The following is a 20,061-nucleotide window of genomic DNA, read 5'->3' on the forward strand; positions in this document are numbered from 1 at the left end:
TTAATGCTACACTTAGTAGGCGCTGTGTAGCTCTCTCTCCTCCCCTGTCTCTGAAACTGGCCCACTGAGCCATTGGCCCAATGGGAAACTCCCAGTAGTCCCGATGGGCAGTACATGCCTGCCTTAAAATGAAGCCCTCCAGTGATGCCTTAGCACCGCTGAAAGGGCTTCTATCTTCATAAGGGCTTCCTTCCAGGTTTGCATCCTCTGGCCGCCTGATTAGCCAGGCTGTGATGACTTCACTCCCGCACATGTGCGTAGGAGCCGCTATTCACGGCACAGGACTCTGAAGAAACAGAATGGGCATGCTGTTCCTTCAGAGTGCATGCGCTGGTGACATCGCCAGCCTATTCACAAGAAAATATCTCCTTAATGGTGCACGTTTAGGAGATATTTACTGTACCTATAGTTAAGCCTTATTATAGGCTTAGCTATAGGTAAATATCAATCATGGGAGTTTACTCCCACTTTAACCCAATATGATGGATCATTTTTCAGAGGGCGCTTTACAACCAATGAGGGGGCTTTATGTTCTATTGGCACTGCCTATTTCAACCACTAAAAACATACAACACTGGGCCACAACCATGGGCATTGGACGCGGTGGATGGGCAGCCTAAATGAGTCATGTTTGGTGAGCGGCACTGCCTGCTGAATGCAACAGGGGGTTTAATTCTTCATGTCTGTGGCACCCCTGTTCAGTCCCTGCTTGGGAGGTGGTAGAAAATGCAGCTTATCCAAATTGCACCACCAGTGTGCCTACATATACAGTATACTCATTTGACCCTAAAGGTGAAGAGAGTGGCAGAGGAGGTGTGCCAGCACAGAGCGTAGTTAGACACTCCCAAAAAAGGGAGGGCTATGACATGCAAGGAGGTGAAGGTTGAGCTAGGGAACTGACTCTTCCTGAAGAAGAAAAATTTGCTATGCACATGAATAAAAAAATTATTTATGGAAAGGAAAACGCTTCAAGTAAGCCAACCATTCTAAACTAGGGTTCCTTCAGAGTTTCCTAGTGGTTCATTAGCTGATTAACCTCTCATTTGATGGTGCCTTTAGAGTTCTGGGATCCATGCTACTTTGAAGAGCCAGCTGTATAACACCATTATCCTTTTATCTGTCTGTGAGGAATGCATTCTTCCTATTGACCACCAACGTAAGAGGCATTCTTCCCATTGACCGCCAATGTAAGGAGAATTCTTCCCATTGACCACCAATGTAAGAGGCATCCTTCCCACTGATCACCAATGTAAGGAGAATTCTTCCCACTGACCACCAATGTAAGAGGCATTCTTCCCAGTAACCACCATTTTATGGGTCATTCTTCCCACTGATCCCCAATGTAAGGGGAATTCTTCCCATTGACCACCATTTTATGGGGGCATTCTTCCCACTGTCCACCATTGTAAAGGACATTCTTCCCATTGACCACTAATGTAGGTGGCATTTTCCCTTGTGACTACCAATTAATGGGGAAGATGATTTTTGGTCATGGACCTATCAATTTAATTTTGGCACCACATCTCTAAATTTAGTCAATGAACAAGGAGAATATATGGGTTTTAGGTGCAGAATAAATAGGAAAAATATAAAATATAACCTTGAAAAGTTTTTATTTTGAAACCCAAAATAAAAATAATTAGGTTGAAAGATATAGCAATAGGCAAGTATAATGTAACAACCAAAAGGTCCCTGCCCCCACCTATAACTAGCCTTCACAGCAAGGAGCACATGGAAATATAATGTAACACAGTGTTAACAAGACAGCAATTAATGTAGACTTCTCAACATGTTTCACCGATATGTCGGGCTTCTTCATGGGATGCTTGCTGTTAACAAGTGTCTTGTTAACACTGTGTTACATTATACTTGCCTATTGCTATATCTTTCAACCTAATTATTTTTATTTTGGGTTTCAATATAAAAACTTGTAAACATTATATTTGATATTTTTCCTATTTATTCAGCACCTAAAATTATGCCAAAATTAAATTGATAGGACAATGACCAAAAATCCTTCTCCCATTAATTGGTGGTCACAAAGGAAAAAGCCACTTACATTAGTGGTTAATATTTTTCCTATTTATTCTGCACCTAAAAAATCCCATATATTCTACTTGTTCATTCACCAATTAATGGGGCTCAGAAGGGGTTCCCCAAGAGTCCAAAGTTATTTTAAGGGTTCCTCTGGGGTAAAAAAAAAGGTTGAGAGAGGGTGAAAAAAGCATTTGAAATACTTGATTTTTTTTTGTGCTTATACTTGGCAACCTTGCCTCTCAGGAATAGTTGTTTGCTGTTAATCACTTATATTTTTCTCCCAGTCAAAAATAAAGTAACCCCTGAGTGATTGGGCTACACTGGTATACCAATTCAAGAATGGACATTCTCATTGTTACAGATACTTTTTAATGGCAGGCTCTCTTAGCCCTTGTACACACGGTCGGAGATTCCGACGGAATGTGTCCGATCGGACTGTTTTGTCAGATATTCTGACTGTGTGTGGTCTACATGGGACTGTTTCCGTCGGAGTATCCGACGGACCAAGTTTTCCAACTTGTTGGTAAAATTTTCCGACAAACTGCTCTGATCGGACATACTCCGATCATGTGTAGAGAATTCCGGTCGGACAAAGTGCCACGCATGCTCAGATCAAATTCCTACACCAAAGCTATTGGCTACTAGCCTGAACGTAGTCCCGTCGAACAAAATAATGTCATCACGGCTGATTTTCCGTCAACTTTGTCCGACCGTGTTTATGCAACAGTTTCAGACAAAATTCGACGGACAAAATCCGACGGATTTGGTTGTCGGAATCTCCGACCGTGTGTACAAAGGCTTAAAGTAGTTCCTGTGACCCCAAGAATCTCAAGCGCACAGTATGTACAGGCCTGGACCTCTCCTTTAAAGTTGAGGTAATAGCCTGCCATTCAACTGTGCAATGTGAGAGTCTCTACTAGCCACTGGAGCTCTTACATCGGGCTGATGAATGATGGGCAGGGGCCTTTGAGTACTTATAATGGTCACCATACTGTGCTCAAGCCTCTGTAAAACAAAAAAGTAAGGCATCTGATTTGATTTGAACAGTTCAAGGTCCCTAATTACTTTTTATTCTATTAAAGGCCATTTATGTAATCTGTCAATCGATTTAAAACTGAGAATTGTTTAATTAGACGTACAAAATTCTAATTGTGTAAGGACCTAAAAAAGATGTATTGAAATTCCACTGTGAAATTATAGTAAAATCAGCAGCAGATGCAGAAACAATAGACGCTTATCCTGGCTTCATTTTCATATGGCGTGCGAGTTCTGATAATGCTCCTGTTTATCCAGCTGAGGCCACCATCGCCCTCCCTGCGCTTTATAGGGAACCAGAGTTATTACAGCTTCTCATTCTGTCTGACATTTACATTAAGTGGTACTTGACCTTTGCAGTCTAACATTTTAGATATTCCCTGTTTGGAGAAAATCATTTTGATAATGCTGTTCAATGACTTAGTTGATTTTAATGGAACTTAAATTTGCTTTACTGAACTTGAATTCATTACAGTATGCATTACTATATGGTTTTTGTTAATTACCTTTTTTTTAAGATAGAAAAACAGATTGTTGTACAGCTTTTTCTTCTTTTTTTTTTTCAAAAACAGCCGGCTCTGGGTCAGTTAAAGAGGAACTGAAGTCTGCACACATAATTTGTAATAAAAACATCTTTACCCTTCTGAGGCTTCCCTCCAACCACTTTGCATATTATTTTATATATACTGTGATTCTGTAATTGCCAATTATGCTGCAGAAATATCTTTAGAGGAGAAGAGCTTTGTGTCCTCCTGTCACAGCTGCCCCACTGATGACCTCATGACTGGTGGGAGGAATAGTCAAGAAGCTGCAGGAGAGGTGGAGAAAGTACAGATCAAATGATCTACACAATACACAATTAATGAAGCAGGGATATCCTTGCACTGCATGTTCTAGGGTACAGCTTCCTTTCAGGTAAGGAGAACAGTCAGCAACACAGAAGTGACATTGCCAAATCTCACTCTCATGATGCTATCAGTCAGAGGCAACAGATGATCTCAGATCACAGACATTAAGTTATGAGGCTACTGAAATTGCAGTGCCTAGGCACAGTCACATGTCAGGGAAGGCACTGCAGGTCTTCTAATAGAATTCAAGGCAAATGGTACACAAAATGAAGTATATTGGGTAATTCCATGAGCCAATGAGAATGGTTGGCTTACTTGCAGCGTTTTCCTTTTCTTAAATAATTTTTTTATTCATGTGCATAGCACATTGGACCTCTTCAGGAAGAGCCAGTTCTCTAGGACAGCATCTCCCTCCTTGCATGTCATAGCCATCTCTTTTTCTGGGACTGTCTAACTACTGGTGGTCAATGGGAAAAATGCCCCTTACATTGGTGCTCAATGGGAAACATGCCCCTTACGTTGGGGGTCAATGAGAAGAATGCCTTTCCTCCAGTGGTGGTCAGAAAGCCTTCCATACAGACAGATAAGGAGATAATGGTGTCATACAGCTGGCTCTTCCAAGTATAATTGACCCCAGAACTCGACAGGCACCATCAAATGTGAGCTCAATCAGCCAAGGAACCACTAGTCACCTCTGGAGGAACCCTAGTTGAGAATGGTTTGGATTAATTGCAATCTTTTCCTTGGTGCTCAATGGGAAACATGCCCCTTACATTAGGGGTCAATGAGACGAATGCCTTTCCTCCAGTGGTGGTCAGAAAGCCTTCCATACAGACAGATAAAGAGATAATGGTGTCATACAGCTGGCTCTTCCAAATATCATTGACCCCAGAACTCTACAGGCACCATCAAATGTGAGGTCAATCAGCCAAAGAACCACTAGCCATTTCTGGGTGAACCCTAGCTGAGAATGGTTTGGTTTAGTCGCAATCTTTTCCTTTCTTAAAATGTTTTATTCATGTGCATAGCAAATTAGATTTCTTCAGTAAGTGTCAGTTCCCTAGCACGGCCTCTCCCTCCCTGCATGTCATAGCCTTCTCTTTTTCTGGGACTGTCTAACTACGCTCTGTGCTGGCCCACCTCTTCTGCCACTCTCTTCACCTTTAGAGTATCACTTGAGCCAAAGTTTTTTTAAAACACAGACACGTGTATTTGCATAATGTCCCTTAAATATGAACCTCAAAAAAGTAAATTAAAGATTAAGTTGTGGAAGGGAGTTTAACAAGACTCGTGGCCACTCATTAAAATTAGAAGAAAAGAGGTTTAACCTTAAACTACGTAGAGGGTTCTGTAAGAGCAGCAAGGATGTGGAATTCTCTTCCACAGGCAGTGGTCTCAGCGGTGGTCTCATTGATAGTTTCAAGAAACTATTAGATAAGCACCTGAATGACCACAACATACAGGGATATACAATGTAATACTGAAATATAATCACACACAGACTTACTTGATGTACTTGTGTCTTTTTTTCGACCTCACCTACTATGTAACTATGTAAGTATCAATTCCCTTTAAGGTACTAATTATTATTTTCTCTCTCTCTGCAGAATAATGTTTTGGACAGACTGGGATGCCACGTTTCCACGTATAGAGTCGGCCTCGATGAGTGGAGCAGGGAGAAAGATTATCTACAAAGACATGGAAAGTGGCGCTTGGCCTAATGGCCTCACCGTGGATCATTTTGAAAGAAGAATAGTTTGGACAGATGCCAGGTAATATTTCCGACTGAATCTCTGTACAACCATATAAAGAGAGCATTTATTGTAGCTCGCTGTGAAGGAACAGTAGACAGTATGACATAAGTAAAGTGGGTGTTGCCAAGAGGAACCAATCAGCTTACATCTGTCACGTACGATGCTTGGTGTAAACATGTGATAAAAACAGCGGAAGGGGGTTAACCTCAAAATGGCAGAGCACAAAAATGTCTTCTGTCTCAAATAAAAGCCAATGAAGCTCCAAAGTCCCTTGATATTACAAGAAAGTTTTGTAAATGCGGGACTATGTTCAACTGTACTTACACATAACCCAGTAAATTCAAACATTTCTCTTCATTGCATCACAGGAAATGTAAAAAACAAAGATACTCCTTCATTACCTACTCTATCTCTACCTTAGTAATGAAATCGAATGTGCAATCAAATAAGTTGCTGTAGGCATCTACTTGTGTTTCCACAGACACTGATGACTACTTATAATAAAGGATGTTGCTACCACCTACACACGTACAATAAATCTCAGTTTTACCACAACACAAAAAATAAATAAAGTCCTTGCGCATAAGCCTCTGAGGTCAATTTACTAAAACTGGAGAGTGAAACAAGCTGAAGTTAGAAGCTGATTGGCTATCATGCACACTGTGGTTTATATACTAAAGCTAGAGAGGGCAAAAGTAATCACAATTCTGCAGAGAAACCAATCAGATTCTAACCTCAGCTTGTTTAACCACTTCAGCCTCGGACCAATAAATACCTTAAGGACCAGAGGTCTTTTTCCAATTTTGCACTGCGCTGCTTTAACTGGTAATTGCGCGGTCATGCAATATTGCACCCAAACGAAATTTGCGTCCTTTTCTTCCCACAAATAGAGCTTTCTTTTGATGGTATTTGATTGCCTCTGCGATTTTTATTTTTTGCGATATAAATGGAAAAAGAGCGAAAATTTTGAAAAAAAATGATATTTTCTTCTTTTTGTTATAAGAAAAATCGAATAAACTAAATTTTAGTCATACATTGAGGGCAAAATTTATTCAGCCACATGTCTTTAGTAAAAAAAATGTCAATAAGCGTATATTTTTTGGTTTGCGCAAAAGTTATAGCGTCTACAAACTAGAGTACATTTTCTGGAATTTACACAGCTTTTAATTTATGACTGCCTATCTCATTTCTTGAGGTGCTAAAATGGCAGGGCAGTACAAACCCCCCGCAAATGACCCCATTTTGGAAAGTAGACACCCCAAGGAAACTGCTGATGGGTATGTTGAGCCCATTGAATATTTATTTTTTTTGTCCTAAGGGATTGAATAATGACAAAAAAAAAAAAAAAAAAGTACAAAAAGTTGTCACTAAATGATATATTGCTCACACATGCCATGGTTATATGTGGAATTGCACCCCAAAATATATTCCGCTACTTCTCCCGAGTACGGGGATACCACATGTGTGGGACTTTTTGGGAGTCTAGTCGCGCACGGCATCCCGAAAACCAATCACCACCTTCAGGATTTCTAAGGGTGCAAATTTTTGATTTCACCCCTCACTACCTATCACAGTTTCGAAGGCCATAAAAAGCCAAAATAGCACAAAACCCCCCAAAATGACCCCATTTTGGAAAGTAGACACCCCAAGCTATTTACTGAGAGGCATGTTGAGTCCATGGAATATTTTATATTTTGCCACAAGTTGCGGGAATATTACAAACTTTTTTTTTTTTGCACAAAGTTGTCACTAAATGATATATTGCTCACACATGCTATGGGCATATGTGAAATGACACCCCAAAATACATTCTGCTGCTTCTCCTGAGTACAGGGATACCACATGTGTGGGACTTTTTGGGAGCTTAGCCGCGTACGGGACCCCGAAATCCAAGCACCGCCTTCAGGATTTCTAAGGGCATAATTTTTTTATTTTACTCCTCACTACCTATCACTACCTATCACAGTTTTGACGGCCATAAAATGCCAAGATGGCACAAAACCCCCCCAAATGACCCCATTTTGGAAAGTAGACACCCCAAGGAAACTGCTGATGGGTATGTTGAGCCCATTGAATATTTATTTTTTTTATCCTAAGGGATTGAATAATGACTAAAAAAAAAAAAAAAAAAAAAATGTACAAAAAGTTGTCACTAAATGATATATTGCTCACACATGCCATGGTTATATGTGGAATTGCACCCCAAAATATATTCCGCTACTTCTCCCGAGTACGGGGATACCACATGTGTGGGACTTTTTGGGAGTCTAGTCGCGCACGGCATCCCGAAAACCAATCACCACCTTCAGGATTTCTAAGGGTGCAAATTTTTGATTTCACCCCTCACTACCTATCACAGTTTCGAAGGCCATAAAAAGCCAAAATAGCACAAAACCCCCCAAAATGACCCCATTTTGGAAAGTAGACACCCCAAGCTATTTACTGAGAGGCATGTTGAGTCCATGGAATATTTTATATTTTGCCACAAGTTGCGGGAATATTACAAACTTTTTTTTTTTTGCACAAAGTTGTCACTAAATGATATATTGCTCACACATGCTATGGGCATATGTGAAATGACACCCCAAAATACATTCTGCTGCTTCTCCTGAGTACAGGGATACCACATGTGTGGGACTTTTTGGGAGCTTAGCCGCGTACGGGACCCCGAAATCCAAGCACCGCCTTCAGGATTTCTAAGGGCATAATTTTTTTATTTTACTCCTCACTACCTATCACTACCTATCACAGTTTTGACGGCCATAAAATGCCAAGATGGCACAAAACCCCCCCAAATGACCCCATTTTGGAAAGTAGACACCCCAAGGAAACTGCTGATGGGTATGTTGAGCCCATTGAATATTTATTTTTTTTATCCTAAGGGATTGAATAATGACTAAAAAAAAAAAAAAAAAAAAAATGTACAAAAAGTTGTCACTAAATGATATATTGCTCACACATGCCATGGTTATATGTGGAATTGCACCCCAAAATATATTCCGCTACTTCTCCCGAGTACGGGGATACCACATGTGTGGGACTTTTTGGGAGTATAGTCGCGCACGGCATCCCGAAAACCAATCACCACCTTCAGGATTTCTAAGGGTGCAAATTTTTGATTTTACCCCTCACTACCTATCACAGTTTCGAAGGCCATAAAAAGCCAAAATAGCACAAAACCCCCCAAAATGACCCCATTTTGGAAAGTAGACACCCCAAGCTATTTACTGAGAGGCATGTTGAGTCCATGGAATATTTTATATTTTGCCACAAGTTGCGGGAATATTACAAACTTTTTTTTTTTTGCACAAAGTTGTCACTAAATGATATATTGCTCACACATGCTATGGGCATATGTGAAATGACACCCCAAAATACATTCTGCTGCTTCTCCTGAGTACAGGGATACCACATGTGTGGGACTTTTTGGGAGCCTAGCCGCGTACGGGACCCCGAAATCCAAGCACCGCCTTCAGGATTTCTAAGGGCATAATTTTTTTATTTTACTCCTCACTACCTATCACTACCTATCACAGTTTTGACGGCCATAAAATGCCAAGATGGCACAAACCCCCCCCAAATGACCCCATTTTGGAAAGTAGACACCCCAAGGAAACTGCTGATGGGTATGTTGAGCCCATTGAATATTTATTTTTTTTGTCCTAAGGGATTGAATAATGACTAAAAAAAAAAAAAAAAAAAAATGTACAAAAAGTTGTCACTAAATGATATATTGCTCACACATGCCATGGTTATATGTGGAATTGCACCCCAAAATATATTCCGCTACTTCTCCCGAGTACGGGGATACCACATGTGTGGGACTTTTTGGGAGTATAGTCGCGCACGGCATCCCGAAAACCAATCACCACCTTCAGGATTTCTAAGGGTGCAAATTTTTGATTTTACCCCTCACTACCTATCACAGTTTCGAAGGCCATAAAAAGCCAAAATAGCACAAAACCCCCCAAAATGACCCCATTTTGGAAAGTAGACACCCCAAGCTATTTACTGAGAGGCATGTTGAGTCCATGGAATATTTTATATTTTGCCACAAGTTGCGGGAATATTACAAACTTTTTTTTTTTTGCACAAAGTTGTCACTAAATGATATATTGCTCACACATGCTATGGGCATATGTGAAATAACACCCCAAAATACTTTCTGCTGCTTCTCCTGAGTACAGGGATACCACATGTGTGGGACTTTTTGGGAGCCTAGCCGCGTACGGGACCCCGAAATCCAAGCACCGCCTTCAGGATTTCTAAGGGCATAATTTTTTTATTTTACTCCTCACTACCTATCACTACCTATCACAGTTTTGACGGCCATAAAATGCCAAGATGGCACAAAACCCCCCCAAATGACCCCATTTTGGAAAGTAGACACCCCAAGGAAACTGCTGATGGGTATGTTGAGCCCATTGAATATTTATTTTTTTTGTCCTAAGGGATTGAATAATGACTAAAAAAAAAAAAAAAAAAAAAATGTACAAAAAGTTGTCACTAAATGATATATTGCTCACACATGCCATGGTTATATGTGGAATTGCACCCCAAAATATATTCAGCTACTTCTCCCGAGTATGGGGATACCACATGTGTGGGACTTTTTGGGAGTCTAGTCGCGTACGGCACCCCGAAAACCAATCACCACCTTCAGGATTTCTAAGGGTGCAAAGGCCATAAAATGCCAAAATAGCACAAAACCCCCCCAAATTACCCCATTTTGGAAAGTAGACACCCCAAGCTATTTACTGAGAGTCATGTTGTCTGAACGAAAAAAAAGAGATTGATCGGTGGGTATGCCCACCATTAGATACCTCCCTTCATCCACCCACTTCTAATGATGGACATACATGCACCATTTATATATGCCGAAGCATGGGGGCATCCTCCCGCAAAAAAGTTATGCCGCGTACATACGTTCAAACTTTTCCATGGGCAAGCCCCCTGTCGGAATTTTGACCGTATGTACGCGGCATTAGGAGCAAAATCACTCCTCCACCCCTTATGCCCCCATGCTTCGGCATATATGCTCTTTTTTAACTGTGGTGGTGAAATCACCGCCTACAGCACTGGAGTCACGGCTTTATGTATCGTGGGAGCAAACGCTGTTGCTGTCAAGATAAATAAATCCGCGCTGCAGCTGAATGGCGTACCTGCTAAGCAAATTATGGTTAACGTTAAAACAAAGTAACATCCCAGTAAAACCTTACCATACCATACCTGCAAAGCAATTGCCAAAAAAAACAGTAAAAAATAAAACATTTTTTAACACAACCTGTGCCTAAAATATATATATGCCGAAGCATGGGGGCATCCTCCCGCAAAAAAGTTATGCCGCGTACATACGTTCAAACTTTTCCATGGGCAAGCCCCCTGTCGGAATTTTGACCGTATGTACGCGGCATTAGGAGCAAAATCACTCCTCCACCCCTTATGCCCCCATGCTTCGGCATATATGGTCTTTTTTAACTGTGGTGGTGAAATCACCGCCTACAGCACTGGAGTCACGGCTTTATGTATCGTGGGAGCAAACGCTGTTGCTGTCAAGATAAATAAATCCGCGCTGCAGCTGAATGGCGTACCTGCTAAGCAAATTATGGTTAACGTTAAAACAAAGTAACATCCCAGTAAAACCTTACCATACCATACCTGCAAAGCAATTGCCAAAAAAACCAGTAAAAAATAAAACATTTTTTAACACAACCTGTGCCTAAAATATATATATGCCGAAGCATGGGGGCATCCTCCCGCAAAAAAGTTATGCTGCGTACATACGTTCAAACTTTTCCACGGGCAAGCCCTCCGTCGGAATTTTGACCGTATGTACGCGGCATTAGGAGCAAAATCGCTCCTCCACCCCTTATGCCCCCATGCTTCGGCATATATGCTCTTTTTTAACTGTGGTGGTGAAATCACCTCCTACAGCACTGGAGTCGCGGCTTTATGTATCGTGGGAGCAAACGCTGTTGCTGTCAAGATAAATAAATCCACGCTGCAGCTGAATGGCGTACCTGAAAACATGAAAAATGGTTAACAATAACACAGTAAACAGTAAAGTATAAAAAATTTGAGAGAAGAGAGAGAGAGAGAACAATAAAACGACAACTATTTTTGGTTTTTATATTTTATATTTTTTTTGGTTTTTTTATTTTACTTTTTTTTTTTTTTTTTTTTTATACACTTTTTTTTGAACTGTAAACTGTAACTGTAACGGTTCGGGTCTCTCAAAATGCGATGGCATCTTGGGAGACCCTGTGTAAGTGTGCCTAGCCTGTGAAATGCTGTACCCTACGCTAATACTTCACTAGTGAATGGTAGCGTTCAAAACACTCACCCTGACAAAGACCAGGATTGCCAGGACAGCGTGGACAATAAGAACGGGTGTCACGCCTATATCCGCGCTTGCTACAGACACGACATCTTTTTTGGGGGGCTCGTTGGGTAGGGGTACTCGGGAGGACATAAGAATAATGCCTCTCATACAGCCGGCTTACTGCATTTGGTTGGGAATGGTGAGGCACAGAACCGTCTGGAAACAGAAGCTCTGTGACAACCTCTCTTTGGAAGAAAAGAAAGGTTAATGTTCCGCCTGAAGCTTTGTATAGCACAAAAGCATTCAGCAAAGCCAATTGAAATAAGTAAGCAGACACTTTTTTGTACCAGCGTCTGGTCTTACGGGAAGTTAGATACGGCGCTAACATCTGGTCATTGAGGTCCACCCCTCCCATATTTTTGTTATATTCGTGGACACAGAGGGGTTTCTCCACAATACCAGTCGCCGTAGAAATTTGGACCGTCGTGTCTGCATGAAGGGAGGTAAGAACGAAAACATTCTTATTATGCCTCCACTTCATAGCGAGCAAATTATTACACCGATAGCAGGCTCTCTCCCCCAGCCTAAGACGGGAATCTACAAGCCGCTGGGGAAAGCCCCGGCGATTAGGTCGCACGGTGCCACATGCTCCAATCTGATTATCAAATAAATGACTAAACAGTGGCACGCTGGTGTAATAGTTGTCCACGTACAAGTGGTACCCCTTTCCGAATAAGGGTGACACCAATTTCCACACTATCTTGCCAGCGCTTCCTATGTAATCAGGGCAGTTCTCCGGCTCTACGTAACTATCTTTACCCTCATAAACCATAAAGCTCCATGCATAGCCTGTGGCCCTGTCACAGCACTTATAGAGCTTGACCCCGTACCTGGTACGCTTGTTGGGAATGTACTGTTTGAATGACAAGCGACCAGTAAACTTAACCAGGGACTCATCAACGCAGACAACTTTTTGGGGAATAAACAAGTCTGCAAAACGTTGGTTGAAGTGGTTTATGAGGGGCCGAATTTTGTAGAGCCGATCGTATTCAGGGTCTCCACGTGGACGACAAAGTTCATTGTCACTGAAGTGCAAGAACCGCAAGATCTGCTCGTATCGTGCCCTGGGCATGGAGTTAGAGAACAGGGGCATGTGGTCAGCCGGATGCGTGGACCAATAAGCCCGCATCCGCATAAATTTATGTGTGCCCATGTTGAGGGAAAGGCCCAAAAACGTCTTAAATTCGGAAACCGTAACTGGTTTCCAATCTCTGGCAAGAGACGGCAACTGGGGATTAGCGGCGATGCGTTGACCAGCATATAAATTGGTTTGGTCCACAATAGATCTATAGAGATCTTCCGTGAGATACAGAGAATAAAAATCGAGTGGCGTAAAATCATCTGTATCCACCTGAATACCGGGTTGGGCAGTGAATGGGGGAAGTATGGGTTCTGCAGAAGTGGTGGGCACCCAATTGGGATAGGCGAATTCTGCAGGAAGGGCACTATGGGTACGACGGGCCTGTCTTTGTCTTCTTCTTCTTGGTGGCAGCGGGACACTACTTGTGCTTGCCACCTCGCCAGCTTGAACTGCACTTATGGGACTCGCCACGTCACCACGTGATACTGCAGTGCTGGATGTACGTCCAGGGTGTACTAGGCCGCTGGTGCTTGCCAGTTCACCAAAAGGATGAGCGGCGCTAGTACTGGCTCTATACTCCATACGAGGGACTTGCGGTTCCTGCACCTCAACAACATCAGAAAATCGGGGTCGGGTACGCCTGACAATAGCAGGGACCTCTTCTTCGTCGTCAGAGCTATCTGACATGGAGGCGCTGTCCTCTACAGGTTCGTATTCTGAGCCTGATTCTGACAGATCAGTGTCTTCCTCTTCACTATCTGTCATGCTCAGAAACGTGTAGGCCTCTTCACTAGTGTACCTTCGCTTTGCCATTTTGGGCTCTAAATTTAGGGGTACAGTAGTGAGACTCACAGGTAAAAAAGCACCTAGCCTGTCAGCGACTGTATAAAACGCTACCAAAAAAAACTGTTAGCGATCGCAGGGATCAGGCCTGACTCTGCGAACGCTGCAGTTATGTGTGTTGTGTTTTGTAAGTGACAGTGATCGATCGATACTGCACTTGGGTGGGCTGGGCTGGGCTGGGCTGGGCAGAGGGGCAAAACGCAGGTGCTAGCAGGTATCTGGGCTGATCCTGCTAACAATGCGTTTTTTTAGAACCCTAAATTGCTGGGCACGCTAGTATAGATCTGATCAGATCAGATATTGATCTGTTCGGATACTATACCACTAAGGGAGGTGTATGCTTTGCGCGTGGGTGTTAGCGGTGCTGGCACTAACCTAGCACTGCCTGGGGCGACGCAGACCCTTTCTGACCCTAAAACCAAATTTATATCACCCGCCGGGTGATCAGGGGGTTAAACCTTTATTAGGTAATAAATGGCGGGTGCCCTGATGCTATAAAAAGCGAACTACCAAACCAGCGTCACCCGTAACACTTATACGGTGATCACTGGTGAAAGGGTTAACTAAGGGCAATCAGGGGTTAAAACCTTTATTGGGTATTTATATGGGGGTACCTGAAGCTTTATAAAAAGCTGACGGGGAACCTAAATAACTAAATAACTAACTGGCTAACCAGCGTCACCAGTGACACTTATGCAGCGATTGCTGGTGAAAGGGTTAACTCTAGGGGCAATCAAAGGGTTAAAACCTTTATTAGGTTATATATCGGGGTACCTAACGGTATAAAAACCTGGCGTTGAACCTAAAAAAAAACTAGCTTCCTAGCGGGACCAGTGACACTATTGCAGCGATCAGAAAAACGATCGCTTAGTGACACTGGTAAAAGAGGGTGAAAGGGTTAACTGGGAGGGCAATCAAGGGGTTAAACCTTTATTAGGGGGGGGTAGGGGGCTACCCTGGACCTAAAGGGGCCTAACACTAGCTGCCCTGACACTTTTTACAGTCACAACTGACACTAAATGTAGTGATCAATAAATAAATGAACACTGCATTAGTGACACTGTGACTGGGGGGGGGCGGGGGGCCGATCGGGGGGGTGATCGGGGGGTGACTGGGGTGAAATGTGTGCCTGTGTGTACCTATGTGTCAGTGGACTGTTGGTGCACTTACTTGCGTCTTCACTCCTCGCTGTCCGGTTCAAAAAGACCGCCACGAGGAGTGTGACATCACTTCCTCCTCCTGTGTTTACATTTTCACAGGGGAGGAAGTTCGTCACTGGCCAGGAGCGATCGAGAGGGGATGGGCGGAAACCAACGGCCATCCCCTCATCGCCGATCGCTCCGGCACCGAAAGGGACCGCCGTATCTAGCGGGAGGGGGTCCGATCGGACCCCCCACCCGCTAGAAGGCATTCACGTACATTTACGTGATTATGCCTGCCTGTGCCATTGTGTTGACGTACATTGGCAATACGGCGGTCCTGAAGTGGTTAATTAAGCTTTAACAATGAAACCTGGGACCTGGTTTCTCTGCAGAATTGTGATTACTTTTGCCCTCTCTAGCTTTAGTAAATAAACCTCACTGTGTCTTATCCACAAATATCCTAATGTGTCAAAATTACAATACATGTAATTAACCACTTGCCGACCGCCGCATGTATATATACGTCAGCAGAATTGCACGGCTGGGCAAATGGGTGTACAGGTACGTCCCTTTGAATTTGCCGCCATGTGGTCATGTGCACGCCGCTGGCAGCGCGCGCGACCCTGCCAGAAGCTCCGTGAGTAGGGTTGCAGCTCCCCTGGACTCGATATCCGTGGGGATACCCACGATCATCTCACGGAGCTGAAGAACAGGGAAATGCTAATGTAAACAAGCATCTCCCCGTTCTGCCTAGTGACACTGTCACTGATCTCTGCTCCCTGTGATCGGGAGCTATGATCAGTGAAGTGTCATTCGTAGCCATGCCCCCTAACGGTTAGAATCACTCCCTAGGACACGCTTAACCCTTCCCTAGCCCCCTAGTGGGCAACCCCTTCAATGCCAGTGTCATTTTTACAGTAATCAATGCACTTTTATAGCACTGATCACTGTAAAAATGACAATGGTCCCAAAAATGTGTCAAAATTGTCCAAGGTGTCTCCGCCATAATGTCGCAGTCACGATAAAAATTGCAGATCACCGCCATTACTAGTAAAAAAAAAAAAATAGTAATAAAAATGCCATAAACTAACCTCTATTTTGTAGACGCTATAAGTTTTGCGCAAACCAATCAATAAACGCTTATTGCGATTTTATTTTTTTCCAGAAATATGTAGAAGAATACATATTGGCCTAAACTGAGGAAAAAAAAATGTTTTATATATTTTCTGGGGAAATTTATTATAGCAAAAAGTAAAAAATAATGCGTTTATTTCAAATCTGTCGCTTTGAATTTGAAAAATCTGACATGATCATACCACCAGGGAGGTTAAGGTACATTTGGGTTACTTGTGAAAAAAATTGAAATCGGTGGGGGTAATTTACTAAAACTGCAATGTGCAAAATCTGTTGCAGCTCTGCATAGAAACCAATCAGCTTCCAGGTTTTATTGTCTAAGCTTAAAGTGGTTGTAAATCCATTACAACCACTTTAACCTACAGGTGAGCCTAGATTAAGGCTTACCTATAGGTGCCAGAAATATCTCCCAAATCTAAAAGGTTTTGGAGATATTTGCATAAATAGCAGCACCGATGTCTACAGCACATGTGCAGTAGACATTGGGCGCAGGCGCACTGAGGGTGGCGTTTCTAACGGCGATCATGCCGTTAGTGGTGGCACCAGCGCGCAGTCACAGCGCCAGAGCAGCAATACCCGGAAGACACGCCGAGTCAACATGTCAGCGATGGAGGAGGTGAACGAGGCTTCAATCTCAGGTAAGTAATTCATAATGATCTAGTATGCTATGCATACTGGCTCATTATGCCTTTGTCCTGCAGGGTTTACTTCCTCTTTAATTGAACAAGCTGACGTTAGAAGCTGCTTGGCTACCATGCACAGCTGCACTAGATTCTGAGCGGTCCAGTTTTAGTAAATCCGCCATGTATGTCCAAGGCTGATTTGATTTTCTAAGCACGCGTACATGCATGTAAAACACAGGTATATTTAAAAGAAGTAGAAAGTGATCTAAGAAGTAGCTTTTTCAGTCTTGTCTATTTTTCTGTTCCTCCCATTATTCTAGATCTGACGCAATCTACTCTGCTTTATATGATGGAAGTTCCATGAAGGAAATTATTCGGGGACATGAATATCTCTCCCATCCTTTTGCTGTTTCGCTGTTTGGCAGTGATGTATACTGGACAGACTGGAGGACGAACACATTGTCTAAGGCAAACAAGTGGACCGGCCATAATGTTAGTGTTATACAGAAGACAAGCGCTCAGCCATTCGATATTCAGATCTACCATCCCAGCCGTCAACCGCAAGGTGAGTCTCCCCTACAGAGATAAAGTAATAAAAACAAATTGTTCTGTTTCCCATATTAATTTTTGATTGGACCCCAGGCAAACATTTTCTTGCCCCCCACCAGTCCCTGCCATGCAATTTCACTCTCTACCTGTCCTGAAAGCAGCTAGACTCAAAATCAGTTTACTACAGCAGATCGGGCCTCGATTGAGATTGGTTGCCAGAGGATGCAGCATATCATTACCACTAGTTGACTGTGTTCAAGTGGTTGTAAACCCTTTACAACCAATTTATACTACAGGCAAGCCTATAATTATGCTTACCTGTAGCTGCACTGGATATCTCCTAAACCTGCATGGTTTAGGAGATATCCCTGTATTTGCATGTGCCAACGTTATGTGGCACATGCGCATTTAAGCCAACTGAAGTAATGGCATGTACGTGTCGTTGCTTCAGTTGTACTGTGCCGTTCCTGGCGGTGACGTCATTGTGGCTCCGGCTAATCACAGAGCAGAGATACCCGGAAGTAGCCTCCAGGATAGATGTCGCCGGCCGGAGGGAGAGACGAGGACGGCTGTGGGGGCTTCGTTCTCAGGTAAGTCATTCATAATGAGCTAGTATGCTATGCATACTAGCTCATTATGCCTTTATCTTGTAGGGTTTTTTTTTTTTTTCAGGAGGGTTTACAACCACTTTCAGGGCTCCATTTCCTGTGAGTGTCACCAAGCATGGGGGCGGAGCCCGGCGGCAAATTTAAAAAAGTAGAAAACATAACACACAGAATACACTGTAAGTTGTAGATTACATTACTGTATCAATCATTTCACCTGTGTTTTGTTCCCAGTGCTTTGTCCAGTGCCATGCCTGCATTTTTACCATTCTTTCTGACATTCTTTCTGCCTGGAAACTTAAGAACGTCCATGGCATCCAAAAAGCGTCCCTCTCCGAAAGCGATTTTGGACCATCTAGAAAACATCCATAGTGAATTAGAATCACTTGAAGAATTAAACGATAGTGAATTGTGGGGAAATTCATCATCAGACACTGAAAGTGACGACAGCGATAATTCTGCGTAGTCCCGTCGTATGTCTTGTATGTCACCTCGTTCTGAACGATCGGATTTTCTGACAACTTTGTACAACCGTGTGTATGCAACACAAGTTTCGGCCAAAATCCGTTGGAAAAAATCTGATGGGATTTGTGGTCGGAATGTCCGACCGTGTGTATGGGGCATAACAGAAGACCGTACAACACACTTATCCTGTCTGGTTCCCATTAATTCACCTATATACTTAGATTTTAGCGTCAAATGTGGGAGCACAAAGAGCTCATACTGAGAGCCCTCACAGAGAATAATAATAATAATAATAATAATAATAATAATAAAAATTTAAAAATAAACTTTTGTCATAAAACATAATTTTGTTTGTGCCCATGGTTTCCCAATGACACCCTGTAATTACTTACAAGCCAGTAAAGCAATTAGCACTGCAGTCTAGCAGTCCCGGCATCCTTAGTGATTATGACACTGTATTGTGTTTGCATGCCTAATTGCTTCGCCTCTTTTCCCCACAATTGACATTCTTTTAGGTTTTATGTACAAATCCAAATAAATAAATACATCTGCGGGCCCGGGACCAGCATGGCCACTGCCGGCGGGTGGGGGGAAGGGAGAAGAGGGGACACGAGTCCGCTCTCCTCCCCCTCTTGCTGTGACCCAGAAAGTGACATCTATGACATCACTTCCAGGTCAGCCTCTCAGTGTCCCCAGCTAACACAGCCAGGAAACAATGTTTTGTGATACGATCTGCATTGCAAAACATTCAGTGGAGCCCAGAGGAGATATGCAGAGTCTTTTAGACCCTGCGTGTCTCATTAACCACTTGCCGACTGCCGCACACCGATGTACGTCCCTACTTTGGGGACATATATCATTGTTATGGCAGCAGCTAGCTGCCATAACCCCGGTATCCCCATGTTTGGCCGGCTACAAGATAATTGTGGTCTCTGTGATGGATTCACCGCAAGATCACTTTTATCGGTGGCGGGAGAGGGCCCCCCTCCACCGTTTACCAGAGCCATCAGCAGCGGCGGAGGCGATCGCACCTGTTTTCCTGTCAGGTAGGGAGACAAGTGAGGGAAGGATGGCCCCAACCCGTCTCCATACCATAGCTGGGCGGAAGTGACATCAAAACATCACTTCCGCCCACAGGTCTTAAAGGCACATTTTGAATGTAATTTTTTTCAAATGACAATTTTTTTTTAATTTTTTTATTGCATTTAAGTCCAAATATGAGATCTGAGGACTTTTTGTCCCAAGATCTCATATTTAAGAGGTACTATCATGATTTTTTTCTATTACAAGGGCTGTTTACATTTCTTGTAATAGGAATAAAAGTGACCCAATTGTATTTATTTTTTTTAAAAACAGTGTAAAAATAAATAAAATCAAGTAAAATAAATAAGATTTTTAATTTTTTTTTTTTAAAACGCCTCGTCCTGGCGAGCTCGAGTGCAGAATCGAACGCATACATGAGTAGAACCCTCATATGAAAACGGTAGTCAAACCACACATGTGAGGTATCGCCACAATCATTAGAGCGAGAGCAATAATTCTAGCACTAGACCTCCTCTGTAA

At 42.8% G+C, this 20,061-nt stretch overlaps 1 protein-coding gene across 1 annotated transcript in view; it reads left to right on the top strand.

The window, feature by feature from the left end:
* Nucleotides 1–20,061, top strand: part of LRP1B (LDL receptor related protein 1B) — a 2,110,020-nt gene that overhangs the window by 1,307,393 nt on the left and 782,566 nt on the right. Inside the window, exons 26-27 of the mRNA XM_077447755.1 lie at nucleotides 5,528–5,692; nucleotides 17,200–17,444. Coding sequence (XP_077303881.1) covers nucleotides 5,528–5,692; nucleotides 17,200–17,444 — 410 coding nt within the window. The remainder of the gene's footprint in view (nucleotides 1–5,527; nucleotides 5,693–17,199; nucleotides 17,445–20,061) is intronic.

Source organism: Lithobates pipiens, unplaced genomic scaffold (assembly GCF_037356315.1).
Source record: "Lithobates pipiens isolate NorthernLeopardFrog02 unplaced genomic scaffold, aLitPip1_a1.2 Scaffold_22, whole genome shotgun sequence".
NCBI classification, from domain to species: Eukaryota; Metazoa; Chordata; class Amphibia; order Anura; family Ranidae; genus Lithobates; species Lithobates pipiens.